Source organism: Gorilla gorilla, chromosome 19, assembly GCF_029281585.2.
Source record: "Gorilla gorilla gorilla isolate KB3781 chromosome 19, NHGRI_mGorGor1-v2.1_pri, whole genome shotgun sequence".
NCBI lineage: Eukaryota > Metazoa > Chordata > Mammalia > Primates > Hominidae > Gorilla > Gorilla gorilla.
The window spans coordinates 31,637,485-31,655,663 of NC_073243.2; the positions used below are offsets into that span (position 1 = coordinate 31,637,485).

The window sequence follows — 18,179 nt, forward strand, 5'->3', positions numbered from 1 at the left end:
TTTTCTTCATCTATTTGCACATACTTGTTTAGTCATTTAACTATCTTTTGGTGGAAAAAATAATAAAAGGAAATAAAGGCTTCCAACTCCAGTTACCCACTGAATCCCTGACCATACAATCTGAGGTTGCTTTTTAGTAGGCTTTGCTGTGCTGTAGAATAATGGCACATGCATGTTGAAAGGGTCCTTGATATTAACCAGCCTACGTCTCAATGTAATAAGCTCCCTGATATTCTGACATGGAATTTGCAAATCTCTGTGAAAGGACTATGTCCCTGGACCACTTAGCTGGCTGTTAGATGCCTCCAAAAGCATCAGCAAACCAACTACTCAATCAGAAAGACCTCCAGAAGGCAAAGCCAGGGCCGGTGCCTCTTCATTACCAGGTAATCCCTCAAGGCCTGTGCCTGCCTCCATGTCCTGTCAAGTCCATGCTATTCCAAGGCTCTAGGAATCTTGGAGATTGTTTTTTTTTTGTTTTGTTTTTTTTAAACCACTTCAACTAATGTAAAAAACATGACCACTTCCTGCCCTTTCAGAAAGAGGAAAATTCCACCTCACAGATAAAAACCAGATGCAGTTCAGTGAAATGTATGCAGTTGTTTCTCCAATTGAGGGATTACTAGAGACCATCTTAATTGCTTACTACTAGCGAAGGTAATCAGCTGAGTGTTACTAACATTACCATGGGCCTGCAGGAGCCCCAGGGAGTCAGTGTGCCTAAGTTCTGTACCTGCGTCTCTCCCCTGTGCTTCTCCTTTCAGCCTTCCTTGGGCTGGGTGGGAGGAGAAAGGCACATTGAAGGCACATTTTGGTGGCAGCCTTGCTACCTGCTATGAACACTGCTTTGCAACTGGACTGGTGATTGCCTAACCATGTTTTTTTTTGTTTGTTTTTTTGAGACACGGTTGTGCCCAGGCTAGAGTGCAGTGGTGCCATCATGGCTCACTGCAGCCTCAACCTCCTGCCTCAGGCAATCCTCCTGCTTCATCTTCCAGAGTAGCTGGGACCACAGGCACATGCCACCATGCCAAAGTAATTATCATATTTTTTGTAGAGATAGGGTTTTGTCCTGTTGCCCAGGCTGGTCTCAAACTCCTGGGCTCATGTGATCCTCTTGCCTCAGCCTCCCAAAGTGTTGAGATTGCAGGCTTCAGCCACTAGGCTGGCCTGCCTAACAGGGTCTTGAAACAGTCTCTTCTGGGGCTCTGCCAGCCGGTCGAATAGCTGGTATTTGCTGGATGTGCCTCCTCTGGGGCCCTCCCTGGGCACGTTTAGTTACTCATAGGTTACAGGGCCTCCCCCTTGTTGGTGTGAGATTCCCCTCTGCTCCTTTATTTTAGGAAGCCTGAAGAAATCCACGGTGACTCCTGAAATATACCCTTAGAAAAATCCTCCCCTTCCACATTTGCAAAAGTGGGGGAAAAACAAAATTGTAGCACAGATTATTTAAGAGAAATAACCAACGCAAATGTCAGCGTGTAAAGCAGAAACCTCAGCACTGTAGCCAATGGACCAGTAGAAGAGTTGGAAACACAGAGGAAAAATGACAAACACAGCCATAACCTTGGGTCATGTCTCCTTCCGCCATCCCTGTGTCTCAGGGTCTCCAAGCAAGTGGTTGCGATGGAGCCTGGAGGACAGCCCAAGTCAGCCCTTAATCATCAGCTTGGCTTCTTTTTCCAAAAGCTGCAGGGTGAGGAGGATACTTAGGCATCCCCTCCCAGTCTAAGTGAACTTTTACCTCATCAACATCAATACAGGTGATCCCGTTTCCTGTGTAGCCCTCGGGGCAGGGCCCACACTGGAAGCCATCTCTGCCGTCGGTACATTGGACACCTCGGAAACATGGGTTGGAGTCACACCGACGAGGTGGGCGTGTTGGCGGTGCAGGGGGAGCCGGGGGCACCACTGTGCTTGGGGTCGGAGACTGAAACTTGAGAGGACCTAGAGAAAAACAATCATCCACACGCGTATTCACCGCCAGGAAGATACACAGAAGGCAAAACAAAATTTGGTTTCCTATTGAACTTTTCCTCCCTCCCCTCCAACTATGTGGTAGACCTTCAGAAACTGCGGTCAACACAGCCTCACCGCAAGCCCTTCATCAGCCTGCATCATCTGACGCAGGTGAGCCCATTACTAGAAAAGCACTTACCACAAGCCTGGCATTCAGCTATGGTGTTTCGCAAAAATGATGTTTCCTTAACCTTTAAAAATGAGAAGGGGAAAAAAGGATTGCAAGGAATGCTTGATATCATCCAGGAATGAAAGAATCCATGTGGAGCTATCTATGTAACACTTTTTTTTTTTGAGACAGTCTCAGTCTGTCGCCCAGGCTGGAGTGCAGTGGCACGATCTCAGCTCATTACAACCTCCGCCTCCTGGGTTCCAGCGATTCTCCTGCCTCAGCCTCCTGAGTAGCTGGGATTATAGGCATGCACCACCATGCCTGGCTAATTTTTGTATTTTTAGTAGAGACGGGGTTTCACCATGTTGTTCAGGCTGGTCTCGAGCTCCTCACCTCATGATCTGCCCACCTTAGCCTCCCAAAGTGCTGGGATTACAGTCGTGAGGCACCGCACCTGGCTCTCTGTAACACTTCTTACAGTAGCGTTAGCAGCCCTTGATGGCTCCCGCTCTGCTTAGAGCCATGGTGTGTTCATCACGAGCTTGGACCCCATTTCCAGAGAACTTCCAGCAGAGCCCTGGCGTGCGGGGCTGCGTGGGCCCCCGGAGATCTGGCTCAGAGGCTGCCCCCGTGCCTGGGCAGGCCTGCAGCTCCACTAGCTTGTGGGGAGCTGCTCTAAGAAGACCAGGGCTTTTCTGATGAAATGTCCCGCTTGTTACCTGCTGTCTCAGAAGGTCCTTCACCTCTCCCAGGAGTTGGTTTAATTGTATCATTTGACCCAAGAACTGCCGGTTAAAGTCCCCTGTAGGAACAGCAAAAGGCAAAGAGTTTTCAGTCAGTAATGGTCATTTCTAAGTGACTCAAAACCAAATTATTCCCCAGGAAATCATCCTGACAAGATGATTCAAAAACCCAGAATATTTGAATTTAATTTGGGGTAATTTCTTTAATTCAGCTAAAAAAAATGATAATGATGCCACTGACTAAGTCTAAATTCCATGTGAATCATAAAAATAAAAGCATAATGAAAATATTCTGTGCCCTGGATTTTGTTCAAGAGACTGATTTTCGTAGATACGTTTTGTTGGGCTGCTCTGTTGACAGTCCCACTTTTCGGTGATGGGACCCAGCCTATTCAGGGTCTTTGGAGTTTGTGTTGATGAAGGTATGCAAACTGCCCAAGAGCCCACACCTGTGCCTGTGGCAGCCAGTGGCTCACTCTGCTGCAGGAAGCAGTCTTGCAGGCTGGCCACCTGGAACAGTGAGCCTCTCACCACCAGCTTCAGCTCTTCCAAGAAGTCCTGGAAGAAATCACATTCATACCACAGATTGCTGACACTGTTCAAAAGCCAATGTGCTTGCCTACTCACGCAATTTTCATAATCAAGTAGTCCTGTATACTTGGACCCTCTGACATCTTACATAATTTTGTAGGATCACATTTTTTCCTAAAGACTGCCAGCCCTATCTTTTTGACTAAAGTGAATATGTAAGTAGCCAGTAGCCTACGAAAATGCTGGCATTGTCACCAAGACAGCTGAGAAAACGAAAGGCTCTTTTCCTACATGGTAAAGGAGTTATTTTGTGACAGGAGACTCTTAAGAATTGTCTGTAATTTGTTTATGGAATTTAGATCATAATAAATAAGGTGTTAACCCCAATTTTAAACAGTATTATTTTTTGGTTGTCTTGGCTCAAGGGTCTAGCAAAGCCTCTGACTTCTTTGGGATATGAGAATGAATAAATGATATCTTCTATGATCATTAGGTAGTTGGCATCATATTTTTACATTAGGGGTTATTATTCATTGTTAGTCAAAAAGTCAATTTCCTTGCCCTTTTACCTTGTGAATTCTGCTTGCAATCACCTTTATTATATCTATATACAACAAAACGTTTATGTTAACTGCCAAAGTCAAGTCATCATCCTTATTTTAGAAATGAGCACAGCTAAGGATTTTCAGAGGAATTCTGCTTTTTGATTTAGCTAAGATTTAGGCAACATGTTCTATTTAACACACATTGTATTGGACATCAGACTATAATCTCCGCAGAGTCAGGAAAATGACTGGCTTTGCCCACCGTGGTAGCACTAATGCCTAGAATGTGCCTATTTGTTGACTGACTGAATGAGTGAGTAGATGACTATGAGACTGAGCCACTGTGATCACTACCATGGTCTAAGGAGGTAGAGCTTCTGAGAAAATTCCAATAAGTACAGTTTCTGATGACTTTGTCAGGGCTGAGTCCTGACTTTTAGAAATTGACTTATTTGGTGGTGAACGCTAATTTCTGAAATAAGCAGTGACACAATTTCTGACTGTCATTCTGATTACGTGTGCTACTATGGGGATGCAGAAATAGAGTTTAGCATATCTTTCTATTTTTTTCCATATGTAAATCTACATTAAAAATCTCTCTCTATATGACTGAAAAACAAAAATCCCCAAAAACCTTGGATTTTAGCTTTCTTGGAATTTCTGATTAAAAATGCTTCCTGTTGTTCAAGGGCAAAACTTCTAGGATCAGAGTCATAGTTTTTATATTACTATCTAAAACTGCACAGCATTCCCACTTGCAATGGAAATTATTGCTTACACCCTGCTTCTCTGTACAAAGGGCTCAGAGTAGCTTCTAACTAAAGCATATATTAATATAATGAATTAACAAATGGAAAGTGAGGATTGAGAGGTAGCAGACAAAAATAATATGGGCCATTACAGATGAACATAGTTACTGATTTGACATTGGCTTATATAGCGGATGAAATTCAGGAACTTTAACCAGTTATACATTATTGGAAAGGACAAAGAATACTAGTTCTTTATAGAAAACAAAGCACTGCCTAGCACAAAATTCTAAAAGAAATGTATGTGGCAATTTCTACAGCAGGTGCAATGACAGAATAATAAAAATACCATCAACATGGAGTAAAACAAAAGACAGAAGTGATGGTATCTTAAGACCAAATGCAGCTAAGCTAAGCTCCCTTTTGTTAGTGGATGTTCTGACAAGACCTGTGAAAATGCTGTTATGAAAGCTTGGCAGTTTCTAATCATTCTTTTTTATTTTCATTATAGAAAACTGAAAATAGACAATGTCATCACCCTGAGGTAGTTATTTTTACTTTTGCCCTTCCTTCCCAACGTTACAATTGTATCGAGTCTCTGCTTATCATTGAAAGCACAAGCTCTCAATTTCGGCTCAATTCACATTAGAATTGGTATTTTAAAAATATGCTGATGCCCCTAGCATAAAAATATGCTAGGCCCCACCCGACAGATTCGGATTCAGTTTGTCTTAGGGGCAGCCCCCTATCACTTGCTTTTCAAGCTCCGCAGGTGATTCTGATGTGCAAGCGGCATTAGACCCACTGACCTGCAGCAGGAATTTCTCAGCACACTCCTCTGCACTCCCTAGGCACTGGCAGCTCATTTTTCCACTTCAGAGAATGGTTTGTGGGTTCCTACCTGTGGCTTCCTCTGGAAAGTCCTCAATTCAATGGTCTCAGGTTTCTGGGAGGGGCCAGCAAAGGCCCTGGGGAGATTGTGAATGGAATCCACCTGGATGCAGTCCAGGTAGAGCTCTAGGGAGCCGGCCCCTCGCTGCAAATTGCTCAGCCTCAGGAGGATCCTGTGCCGCCTTCCGTCTGCCAGCTGCAGGTTGTTGAAAACCACCAAATGCACCTTCCCATCGTTCTTCAGGTAACGGAGGATGGCTGGAAGCAAGCACAGCTCAACCAATGGTGTGATAAGTGGAAAAGGGGGAAGTGGAGGGTCAACAAATGGTGTGATAAGTGTCCTGTGCTGAACAGCCTCCTGGTAACAAGACTGGGTTGCTGGACGGAATGTGAGTGAGAAATAACCACAAATATTGATTCACCATCTTCTGTGTGCTAGGCACTGTTTCAGGCACTGGGAACCAACTCTTCTCCTGAGAATGTTTTGTGTTGATGGAGAAACAGACAATATGTGGCAAATTTGAAAATAAACAATACAATTCTCATATAGTGATAAGTACAATGAGCAAGCAGAACCCCATCTGAAAGCAAAGTAAACTCTATGTAAGCGTAGAGCATGAATCCATTCATTCACCAAACACTTGCTGAGCACTACCATGGGGCTGGGGGCTGTCCTTAGGTGCTTTAAATACTTGATTTCTTCCCTTTTTTTTTTTTTTTTAAGACAGGATCTCACTCTGTCCCCCAGGCTGCAGTGCAGTGGGATGATCTCAGCTCACTGCAACCTTTGCCTCCTAGGCTCAAGTCATCCTTCTATCTTAGCCTCCTAAGTAGTTGGGACCACAGGTGTGAGCCACCACACCCAGCTAATTTATATATTTTTTGTAGAGACAGGGTTTTGCCATGTTGCCCAGGCTGGTCTCGAAATCCCGAGCTCAAGCGATCCACCTGCCTCGGCCTCCCAAAGTGCTGGGATTACAGGTGTGAGCCACTGTGCCCAGCCTAAATACTTAATTGCTACTCACTGCAACCAAATGCAATTGGAATAACTATGGACGAGGAAAGTGAGTCTCAGATAAGTGAAGGCACTTGCTCAAGGACATAGGAAGTGGCAGGACTAGAATCTGAACCTGAGTGTGGTTCATTCCATGACTAAAGCAATGCTAGGCATGCACAGGCCTTAGTCAGCACACATCAAATCGAGTGTAATCTGTCATATCGTCCCTCAGCAACCCATCCCTGAATTTAACAATGCTCAGTTAGATAATAAGAGGTATTGGCTGGGCACAGAGGCTTATGCCTGTAATCCGAGCACTTTGGGAGGCCGAGGTGGGAGAATTGCTTGAGTTCAGGAGTTTGAAATCAACCTAGGCAACATAGTGAGACCTCATCTCTACAAAAAATAGATTTAAAAAAATTGGCCAGGCTGGGCGCGGTGGCTCACGCCTGTAATCCCAGCACTTTGGGAGGCCGAGGTGGGCAGATCATGAGGTCAGGAGTTCAAGACCAGCCTGACCAATATGGTGAAACCCCGTCTCTATTAAAAATACAAAAATTAGCCAGGCATGGTGGTGTTCGCCTATATTCCCAGCTACTCAGTAGGCTGAGGCAGGAGAATTGCTTGAACCTGGGAGGCGGAGGTTGCAGTGAGCCAAGATCACACCACTGCACTCCAGCCTGGGTGACAGAGCAAGACTCCATTTCAAAAAAAAAAAAAAAAAAGGCCAGGTGTGGTGGCACATACTTGTAGTCCCAGCTACTTGGGACACTGAGGTGGAGGATTGCTTGAGCCTGGGGGATTGAGGCTGCAGTGAGCCATGATCGAACCACTGCACTCCAGCCTGGGCAAAAGAGCGATCCTGTCTCAAAAAAAAAAAAAAGAAAAGAAAAGGTATCCATGGTTGTAAAAGAAGGACTGCCACCTTATTTTCTGTTTTTGTTTTTGTTTTTGTTTTGTTTTGTTTTTCCTATGTGGGTAGCAATTCACTTATCTGTTTAAGCCCACATATCTTCTGGTTTTTGGCCTTGTTTTTTTACTCCATTATTGTCCTGAACATAAGAGGCCCTGAGCTAAAATCTGCTCTTGGAAGCTGACCCTTTGTGAGTGGAGCTCATTGGCTAAGGTTTGCTAGAAAGACCAAAGTGATTTCAGCTAGTGTCTAAACACGCCTCTAGGTGCATCCACAGGTACCATTCCCAAACCCAGCACTTTGGGAGGCCGGGGTGGGCAGATCACGAGGTCAGGAGTTCAAGATCAGCCTGACCAATATGGTGAAACCCTGTCTCTACTAAAAATACAAAAATTAGCCAGGCATGGCTAATTTTCACCGGAAACAATCCCAGGAACAAGGTCAGAGGCTAATTACAAATGTTGCTGGATAAGGGAGGTGGTAAACACATCATTGCAGCTGCAAAGCTCTGGCCAGTCTTCAGCTGTCCCAGGGTGGGAAAGCCTTAAGTAGAACTTAAAGCAGAACTTTTCTGGAGGGTAATTTAGTCACATGCATCAGAACCTTAAACATGTGTAAACCCAACAGCCCAGCATTGCCACTTCTAGGAACTAAAACTGAGGAAATTAAAGAACAAAAAAGAAGCACTTCAGCACTGTCCTGGGTTATAGAAAAAAAAAAAAAGCAGCACCAAGATGTATGGATGAGAATGTTCATTTCAGAAATACTTATTGTAATCAACACTTGGCAGAACATATATGTCCAAAAGGAGAGGGCTGGCTACTTAAATTACAGTATAATTATAAAATGGAATACTATGGAATAGCTGAATATTAAAAACACAAAAAGACATTCCCAGTATTTTGTTAAGTAAAAAAAAAAAGGAGGTTATAGGTCAATATGGGTTTAGAAAAAAGTGTGCATGTGTATATATATGTACATATATGTATACATACATACATAGAAGATTAGAAGAAAATATGTCTACATTAATATGGTTATTTGCTGGGTGTTTGGATGGTATTTTTTTCTTCCTGCTCATCTTCATTGTTTTAACTTTTCTACAAGAAACAACCATTACTTGTATATAAAAATAATAAAAAGATATATATTACACATATACACCCAGACTGTGCTGCTGTTAATCTGTGTGATTTGTGGCAAGTAACTTGGACCATCTTTCTCCTCAGGTACCTTTTCTGTAGAGTGTAAATGCCAAGATGGTGCCGCCCAGAGATGAACTAGCCAAGAATACCTATTTATGTTGCAGTATCGCCAAAGAAAATAATCACTACTGTGGAACATGAAGGATATATTTTAAGGCTTTCTCCACATTAGACTTTCTAGGTTCATTTTCCCACCCTTCTGAAATCTGACTCGATTTTCCAGTTGACCACAGTCTGAAGAGAGCCAGTTGGCGTGAGGTTCTGTGACCTACACAGATGGTGGGAGGAGTCAGATGGGAAATCTCTTATGTCGACGTGGTCACAGATGGTGGGAGGAGTCAGATGGGAAATCTCTTATGTCGACGTGGTCACCACCACTTGCTTCTTGAGGGAGAAGAATCAGAAAGACCTGGCAAGACAGACTAGCTAGAAGGGCTTTCTGATTCCAGAACAATACTAAGTTTCCTGAAGTAAAGTATTAAATAAATATAAATAAGTGGTAAGATGTATATAAATGTGGTATGAAGAGGAAGAAAATAATGGAATGGAGGGAAATAGACACAAATAGAAATTCTAAGGTATTTCTAATCTGGGATAGAACAGAATTCTTCTCCTTTTATTTAATATTAATTGTTGAGAATTCACAATGTACCCCTTAAATATGTAAAAATTATTTATCAATAAAAATAATTTGTATCTGAAATTTTTTTTAAATGTTGAGAATTTACAATAGTAACTGCACAGCTGGAAATTAGAACCATATATAGTAACCAAAAGAGGGAGAAGTTGAGTCCAAACATATGCACTAACTCAATTTTTAAAAAACTTCTATTACATTACTATTTAGAACAGTTTTGCAAATACCTGTAGTTTTTATAGGCCAAGAAAAATACCACTTGGACCACCAAACTTGAATTAGGTCACACACACTCACTCACTATCTCCTTATTTCAGTTATGGCCACTACCTCTTTCTCTACATTAACTGTTTCAGAGCATACACATAGTGGCTTATAACAAAAACTCTTGATTTTTCTTCCTCAAACTAAGATTTCTGTGAAATTCAAAGGAAACATATTTTCTTGGGCATGTTGCCTGCTTTTAACAGGGCTTCACAGGGTATGTGGGCCATGGTTTATTTTCATAACTAAATAGCTGGGTTTAATTTGATGAATAGTACCTAGTGGGATACTTTATATATAGCAGGTGCACACTAAATGTTGTTAATACAAACTTTCAATGAGTAATTAAATGATTGTATTTAAAGCTTTTTATATAGAAAATAAAGTTTAGAGAGCAGCAATTCAACATCTAATTCCAGGTAGCAAAAACTCCTATTGTGTTCATACTCTCATTTAAGTGGATTCTGTACTTCTGCCTTGCTTTTTGTTGCAATGTAACACTCAAATGACAAATCCCTCATGCCCCTAGATCTCATGACAATAGCAAAAGAAAACGCAGGCAAGGAAAACCATGGAAACTTCCACCTTCACAATGTCTGTTTGTTAGCAGAAAAATTATCAAGTGCCTTGACATTTCCCATTCTTCACACTTGATCCAATACTCATTTCTCTTATGGCTTCCATTTTTCATTTTCTTTTTTATTGCAAATTCTTTACTTCAGTGCCTCTACACTTATTTTATCATCAGAGCAGTTAGACTACCCAGAGGGCAAGCAGGCTTAGGAAACTCAACGTTTTCATATCAGTCATATGGAGTCCGGAGAAAGCAGAAAGCTCTGGCCCCAGGAGCCTGCAGCCTGTTGGGTGAGAGTTTTCCTCACCTTCTCCAGAGGCAGCATCATCGGGAAGGGGAAGAGAACAGACAGGGTTCCCTTCCTCTTGCCAGCCCCCTTTCCCGGTGCTCATCTTGCCCTATCTTATCCCAACACATCCACACGTAGCAGAAGGAGCAAAACGCAGGGGAAAACACTACAGCAGGAGGAAGATGACCATTTTGTCCCTCCAGGAAGGAAGAAGAAGCCAGGCCCCTGAGGCTGGAACCATCCCACCTCCCGGCTCGACCACACCTCTGCCTGGCCACCACCCTGGAAAGCACTCAGGAAAACAGTCACTGGGTATGAAACTGTCTTTGCCAAATTATAACTCAGGAAATTATGACAGTGAGAGAAATCAGACCTAACCGACTCTATCTGGCTTCTAACACTTAAGCTTTCCTTGTTCATTCCCGGGCATAGGCCGAACTAACTTTGGGAAGGAATTCAGTAGATGGTTTGACTCTGAAGCAAAATTGATAACAGCCCTTTCCCGAAGATCCCCTTCTTGCCTGGGGACCAGTCTACCTTTGCAGGCCTAATAAATTAGCTACAGGATTAGAAATTACAGTTTAGAGGTCATGCAGCCTCTGGCTCCAAGAGTCTGAGCAATCCCCAAATTGCTCCCCAAATACCTCCAAATTGGGGGTAACATCACTATTGTAAAGCCTAACATCAGTGCTTATTTTGCAGACCCTGCACTGGATGTATCAGCTGACACCACCCAGACCAGTAATCTGGCCCAATCATTTCTGCCATCACACCCAGGAACAGAAGACGTTAAGAAAACCTAACTTCGACCCACTATGATTTCATTTCCAGCCTGACCAATCAGCACTCCCCACTTCCCAAGCCCCCTACCTGCAAAATTATCTTTAAAAACTCTGATCCCTGAATGCTTGGGGAGACTGATTTGAGTAATAATAAAACTCTGGTCTCCCACACAGCCAGCTCTGCGTGAATTACCCTTTCTCCATTGCAATTCCCGTCTTGATAAATGGGTTCTGTGTAGGCAGCGGGCAAGGTGAACCCACTGGGCGGTTCCAGGTACAACTCTGTTTCTTCAGCTGCAGCACATTGAGTTCACATCCTCGGTTTTCACTCACCACCAGCTGCACAGGTTTTCTTGGCGATTGCAGCTGGTTATCGTGCAGGGTTAGTACCCAGAATGCAGTGCAGATTGGATTGGAACTGAAGGCTGTCAGTCAGCGGGTGCTCGGATCTCAAACGGTGTCTCTGACTCTGCTCCACCTCTGGGCTGCTCTGTTAGATTCCTGACTCCCCTTCCTACTTTAGGTCTCTTTCTGCACGGACTTTTTGGACTGAGAGATTGAACTTCTTATAGGACTGTTCTGATCAAGTTATTGCCTCCTCAAAGCAAGCAAGCAAATGAAATCCTTCAATAACTCCCTAGTGGATTCTAAATAACATTTCAACTCCTTATCCCAGGACTGGCCCTAATCTTCCCACCACCTTAAGTCCCTTCATGCTGCCAAGTCTATATCTTACTGATTTTCCCACATCCCATAGTATCTGAGGGCACCACTACAACTACTTATGAAGTGAAAAAAATAGATAAAATAGAGTGTGTCCACTCTGACTTTTATTACTCACAATTATGTCTTTTTTAAAATGTGGAACACTTTGTTGGTTATATAAATCCTTTCCCTCTAAACTTGGCATCTTTGTGTAATTGACAATTTGGTCAGGAGTTTGAGACCAGCCTGGCCAACATGGTGAAACCCCATCTCTACTAAGGATAACAACAATAACAAAAAAATTAGGTGGGCGTGGTGGCGCCTGCCTGTAACCCCAGCTACTCAGGATTGCCTGATTTTATGGCACTGTCCAAGAGCTACATTTCCATGCTTGGGACCAGCTGGACACAGGAACCACATAGCCCAGTCTGATTAAATACGATTTCAGTGACTGGCAGGAGATGAAAAAGCAAGCCTAGGCAATGAAGATTTGAAATATTGCTATCTTCAGAAAGAATTTTCAAAAGATGCTTTTTGAAAAGTGGACCTGGTAGTAAAAAATATTATGATATGTTGAATGTCAAAGTTATGAAGCAGGGTGCCAGCTTTAAAGAACTGGAAATGATAATATTTTGTCTGCTTGGGCAAAGGAGTCCAGAGTGGCCTGGCCTGCAGGCAGCAAACTCACAAAGGTAGTCTGGAGCTCTTTGCTTTGTTTGGCAAATGGCTTTGCTCTTTGGCACTTTTAAACATATGATGGAAGCCATCATTGTCAACCTTTCCCCTTCTTTTTAAATAATTGTACATTTAAAAATTGCCTCCTTGACATTAATGTCTCTTGTGATGGATATTCTTGTTTGCCTTTGCTTATTTATCTTCATGCCCTATACACTAGGTCTTTGTAACTTTAGTGCTTTGGAAATACATATAAAAGGTAAATCAGCAAATTGCTTTTTCTGAAAGTACTCTGGGTGACTCCTAGCTGTGATAAATGCAGTCTGTTTCAAAGTTTTCTTATGGCAATTTGAACAAATGTAAAGTATACAGAGTATACACACACACACACACACACATCTATCTAGTGAAAGGAAACACAGCAATTATGCTAAACATCTGCAGAGGACTTTATGTTTTGAAAAAGTATGAGATTCATCATAGTATGCAACTATCTAGTAGACAACAAAGCAGTGAGTGTGCACAGAAGCCCAAGGTCATGTTACAGGAAAGAGGTGCAAAGCAATTTCTTAAGTGCCTATGAAACTTCTCTAGCCTTGGTAGAATGACAAAATATTAGCCTTATAAGTCATCCAGCTTAACATCTCACTTCACAAATTCCTTCAATAAAAGTGCAGCCTCTACCAGCACATTTCCAGTAACAAGGAACTCATTACTTTGCAGAGAAGTCCATTTCACTTTTGGATCACTCTCCAAGATTTTCCTAATACAGAGCCAATATCTGTTTCCTCTGTCTTCTACCAATGGATCCTAATTTTACTCTTCAGAGCTACAGAGAGATTTAGTCTGATCTTCATTCCAAATGACATTTTTCAAATATTATTTAAACATTATTTTTAATTATTTTTATTTTTTTGAAACAAGAGCTTGCCCTGTTGCCCAGGCTGGAGTGCAGTGGCATGATCACGGCTCACTGCTGCCTCAAACTCCTGGGCTCAAGTAATCCTCCTGCCACAGCCTCCTGAGTAGCTGGAACTACAGGCATGTACCACCAAGCCAGGCTAATTTTTAAAGAAATGTATTTTTGGCTGGGCGTGGTGGCTCATGCCTATAATCCCAGCACTTTGGGAGGCCGAGGTGGGTGGATCACGTGGTCAGGAGTTTGAGACCGGCCTGGGCAACATGGTGAAACCCCATCTCTACTAAGGATAACAACAACAACAACAAAAATTAGGCGGGCGTGGTGGCGCCTGCCTGTAACCCCAGCTACTCAGGAGGCTGAGGCAGGAGAATCGCTTGAACCTGGGAAGTGGAAGTTGCAGTGAGCTGAGGTCGCGCCATTGCACTCCAGCCTGGGCAACAGGGTGAGACTCTGTCTCAAAAAAAAAAAAAAAAAATTATTCTTAATTTTTTACCCAGACTGGTCTTGAATGTGTGGGCTCAAATGATACTCCTGCCTCAGACTCCCAAAGTGCTGGGATTACAGGCATGAGCCATGGCACCTAGCCCTTTTTTCAAATATTGTAAGGCAATTTTCATATTTTTCATGTCTTCTGTCTGGCTCCTTCATTTCTCTAGTTCCTTTAACTTTTCTACTTAAATGTAGTAAAAACAAAAAACAGAAAACAAAAAACAAAACCAAACCACACAAAAAAACGGGGTCCAGATAGGTGCTCTTTTGGTGACTCTTTTCAAGGTAATCTTTGACTTGACAGTGTCCCTGTGAAATGTCCAGGACTAGACACAGTATTAGATGTGGCCTGGACAATTAAGAGTACAGTGGGACTATTAGCTTCCTTAACCTGGCCATATGCATGCACTAATGAAACCTAAAATGTAAGGAGCTTTTTATAAACAGTTGCATCACAGTATCTGTTCATTCATTCATTCGGCAAATATTTTTGAGTATCCATTATATGTCAGGCACTATCCTCAACACTGATTAGGATTTGTTGTTGATTAGAGAACTCTTAGGACAGATGTCTCACATCCTGAACTTCTGCAATTTGCTTTTCACTCCTAGTTGACAGCTTTACATTTATTCTTGTTAAATTTCATCTGATTGATTTTGGCCCATTGTATTATCTGGTAGGACTTTGTAAATATGAATGATAGTATCCAACATGTTCAACTCTTTTCTAGCTTTGAATTGCAAACACGATAAAATGCTGTCTTTGCTCAAGTCACTGACATGTTGGACAGTTCAATACCCAAGACAGAGCCCTGTCAAAAACCACTAGATAATTTGCTATACAGTGACTTATCAACCCCTAGCGGTACTATTATCTAGCTCGTTCTTTTTTATATTATTTAGAAAGGTATAATAAGCGACTTCATCCAATTCTTTTCTGAAGTCAGATACATTATGCTCACAGCATGTTTTTTTATCTATCAGCTTTGAAACTTTACTGAAAAAAAAAGTTTGGCATGATTTATTCTTAGTAAATCCATTTTGTCTTTAAAAAAATCCCAGATTTCTTTTCTAGGCAATCCCAAAATACATGAATAATCATATAACCCTCTGGAGCTCTGTCCTAAATTTCAGTAGCCTGTGGTTTTCAGAATCCACCCTTCCCTTCTTTATAAAAATGGAAACATTTGCCTGTCCTGTCTTTTAGGACCTTTCTGTTCTCCATGATTTCTAAATGATACTAACAGTGGCTCCACTATGACTTTCTTCACTAAATATCCCAATGTGTAATTCATCTGCACCTGAATAGTTAATCTCACTAAAGAGAGTGGGCGTTTTTCTGCTATCTCCTCAACTAGCTTGGATTTTTGTTTTCTTTTAACTGTTCTTGACAATTTGAAGAACACTCCCCTTGATGGGTAAGACAGAAACAAAAGAGCCATCTATGACTTACCTCCATCACCTGTTAATCTCCCATTACCTATTCCAGGAGGTAGGCTTATTTCTTCCATATCTTCCATATCTTATTCTGAACATGGCTAAAAACATCCATTTTATTATCTTATGTGTGAATCACCAACTTTGACTCAATTAGGTTTTAGCTTTTTTGTCCTAATTATTATAGTTTTGTATCAAATTTTAAAATTCTTTCCATCTTCTGCATATGACCACTTTAAAATTAAGCTAATTCAAGGGCATGTCATAGGAATATTGTGAAAGTTAAAAGGGGAAATAGGCTTTGAGCTTTTAACACAGTCCTGGTACATTAAAAAGACTCCATAGGGCTGGGCGTGGTTGCTCACGGCTGTAATCCCAGCACTTTGGGAGGCCGAAGCAGGCAGATCATCTGAGGTTGGGAGTTTGAGACCAGCCTGACCAACATGGAGAAACCCTGTCTCTACTAAAAATACAAAAATTAGCTGGGTCTGGTGGCGCATGCCTGTAATCCCAGCTAATTGGGAGTCTGAGGCAGGAGAATCACTTGAACCCGGGAGGCGGAGGTTGCAGTGAGCCAAGATCGCACCATTGCACTCCAACCTGGGCAACAAGAGCAAAACTCCGTCTCAAAAAAAAAAAAAAGACTCCATAAATATTATTATTAATGTTTGAGGCCCCTCAGTTTTTCCACTTATTATTGGGTCTAAAATTTTATTTTTTAAGCTCTGCCATCTCTCTTAATCTATATTTCTCTTTAGCTTGCAAGCTTCAGAACCACTACTCTGAACTATTTGACATGTCCTATCCTTAGGCTAAGGAGTTTCACTGACACTCTCTGGTCATGACAGCAAACACTTTGGGTTTCCTTCACTTCACAGCACCAAGTTGTTCTGAGACAATCATACTAAGACTAAAGAAGCAGTTCTTGTTTTCTTTTTCTGAAAGGTGAAATTGTCATCAAGGCAAGCCAAGAGTTCACCAAACCATCATCATTAGAAAACAGTTGCCTAAATAGTGGAAATCTCTCTCTAATACTGTTTAAGAGAATGAAAATTTTATTGAGCCTCATAGTCTGAAGAAAGTTATTATACCTTATATAATTCAGTTCTTGCAACCAGCCTGTGAGGTAGCTATTATTATCCCCATTTTATAGGCAATCAACCAGGGCTAAGAGAGATTCAGAGATGTATTCATGGTGATGCAGTTTGTGACTCAAACTCAGGATACAAATTGGAAAGTTGTCTTTACGCCAGATACTAGAAGAGCATCAGCCATATCTTCTATCCAGCCAGGTGGTTTCTGCAGGATGCTTATTTCTATCAAGATTTAAAGCCTGTATTACTAATAACCTGGCAGATCACTTCTACCAGAAATACTACCTGTATCCTCTTACATCCTATTCCAAAAGCCCTTCAACATTTATTCATTAAAAAAAAAAAAAAATCTTTTTTTGGCTGGGTGTGGTGGCTCAGACCTGTAAGCCCAGCAATTTAGGAGGCCGAGACAGGAGGATCACTTGAGGCCAGGAGTTCGAGACCAGCCTGGCCAATATGGCAAAACCCCATCTCTACTAAAAAAATAGAAAAATTAGCTGGGCGTAGTGGTGCGCACATGTATTTCCAGCTACTCGGGAGGCTGAGGCAGGAGAATCAGTTGAACCTAGGAGGCAGAGGCTGCAGTGAGCCGAGATCTAGCGACTGCACTCCAGCCTGGGTGACAGAGCAAGACTCTATCTCAATAAATAAATAAATAATTTTTTTTATTACCTACTATGTGTCAGATATTGTGGAATCCCAGAATTTCACAATGGTGTATGTCATTTTTCACAAACAAGTCTACTCTTCTCAGCCTCCATTTATTCTTTTCAATCTATCCATGAACCACTTCTATGTACAAGGCACCTTGCTAGGTGCTGCAGCAGATGCAAAGATAAGGGCTGTATAGTCCCTGTCTCAAGGGAGCTCCCAACCAAATGGAGAGAAGACCTAGAAGTAATTCAAGTACAAGGTGAGCTAAGATGAATGTCTTCCTTAAGAAGTACAAAGTCATATTAGAAAGAATATCAGAAGGAGCTGGAGATGGGTCTTGAATGTGTAGGATTTGGGTGTCGAGAGGTGATGCAGGATATGTGTCGAGGGAGCAGAGAGCAGGAACAAAAGGATGGAGGAGAGGCAGCATGTGCGGCCCCAAAGAATGGCAATAGCCTATCTTGGTGAAGCTCAGGCTGCATGGAGGTTGGAATGAGGGATAAACTGGAAAGGCTGCTTGGGGCCATGCAGAGTGGAAGCCCCGAATGCCTCGCTGAGACATGGGTACATTATTCAGTTTGGAAAGGGGGCCACTAGAGGTCTCAGAGGTCAGATGTATCTTGATCCAAATTATGTTTGTGAACAGTAATGAGGTGGCCTGGGGTAGGCTGACTTGGAGAGGGTGAGAGTAGAAGCAGAGAGCTCAGTGGCAAACTCTTTCTTTGCAGTCTTCATTAGCTACATTTTAATTTGTTTCAGGAGGTCATATGAGGCCCAGATGACCAAATTCTGCTCTTTGATGCTGTGTAGTCACTCTCCTTCATCTCCCAGTCCTGGACTTTAATGGAGGGAAGGGTGTGTTTTATTTCCTACTCAGGTGTTTTAAGTCAGTAGAGATCCACTTGGATTTCTTCTGTTTCACCGTTTTCCACGCAAATCAGCAAAAGAGGAG

General features: G+C 42.3%; 1 protein-coding gene across 2 annotated transcripts in view; it reads right to left on the bottom strand.

Moving 5' to 3' along the window:
• THBS4 (thrombospondin 4) overlaps positions 1–18,179 on the bottom strand; it is a 91,792-nt gene that overhangs the window by 21,677 nt on the left and 51,936 nt on the right. For both annotated transcript variants that reach the window (XM_055366953.2, XM_004058635.5), the window contains 5 exons: positions 5,601–5,848; positions 3,324–3,432; positions 2,851–2,933; positions 2,159–2,210; positions 1,745–1,947 (listed from right to left, as the gene is read on the bottom strand). In XM_055366953.2, coding sequence (XP_055222928.1) covers positions 1,745–1,947; positions 2,159–2,210; positions 2,851–2,933; positions 3,324–3,432; positions 5,601–5,848 — 695 coding nt within the window. The remainder of the gene's footprint in view (positions 1–1,744; positions 1,948–2,158; positions 2,211–2,850; positions 2,934–3,323; positions 3,433–5,600; positions 5,849–18,179) is intronic.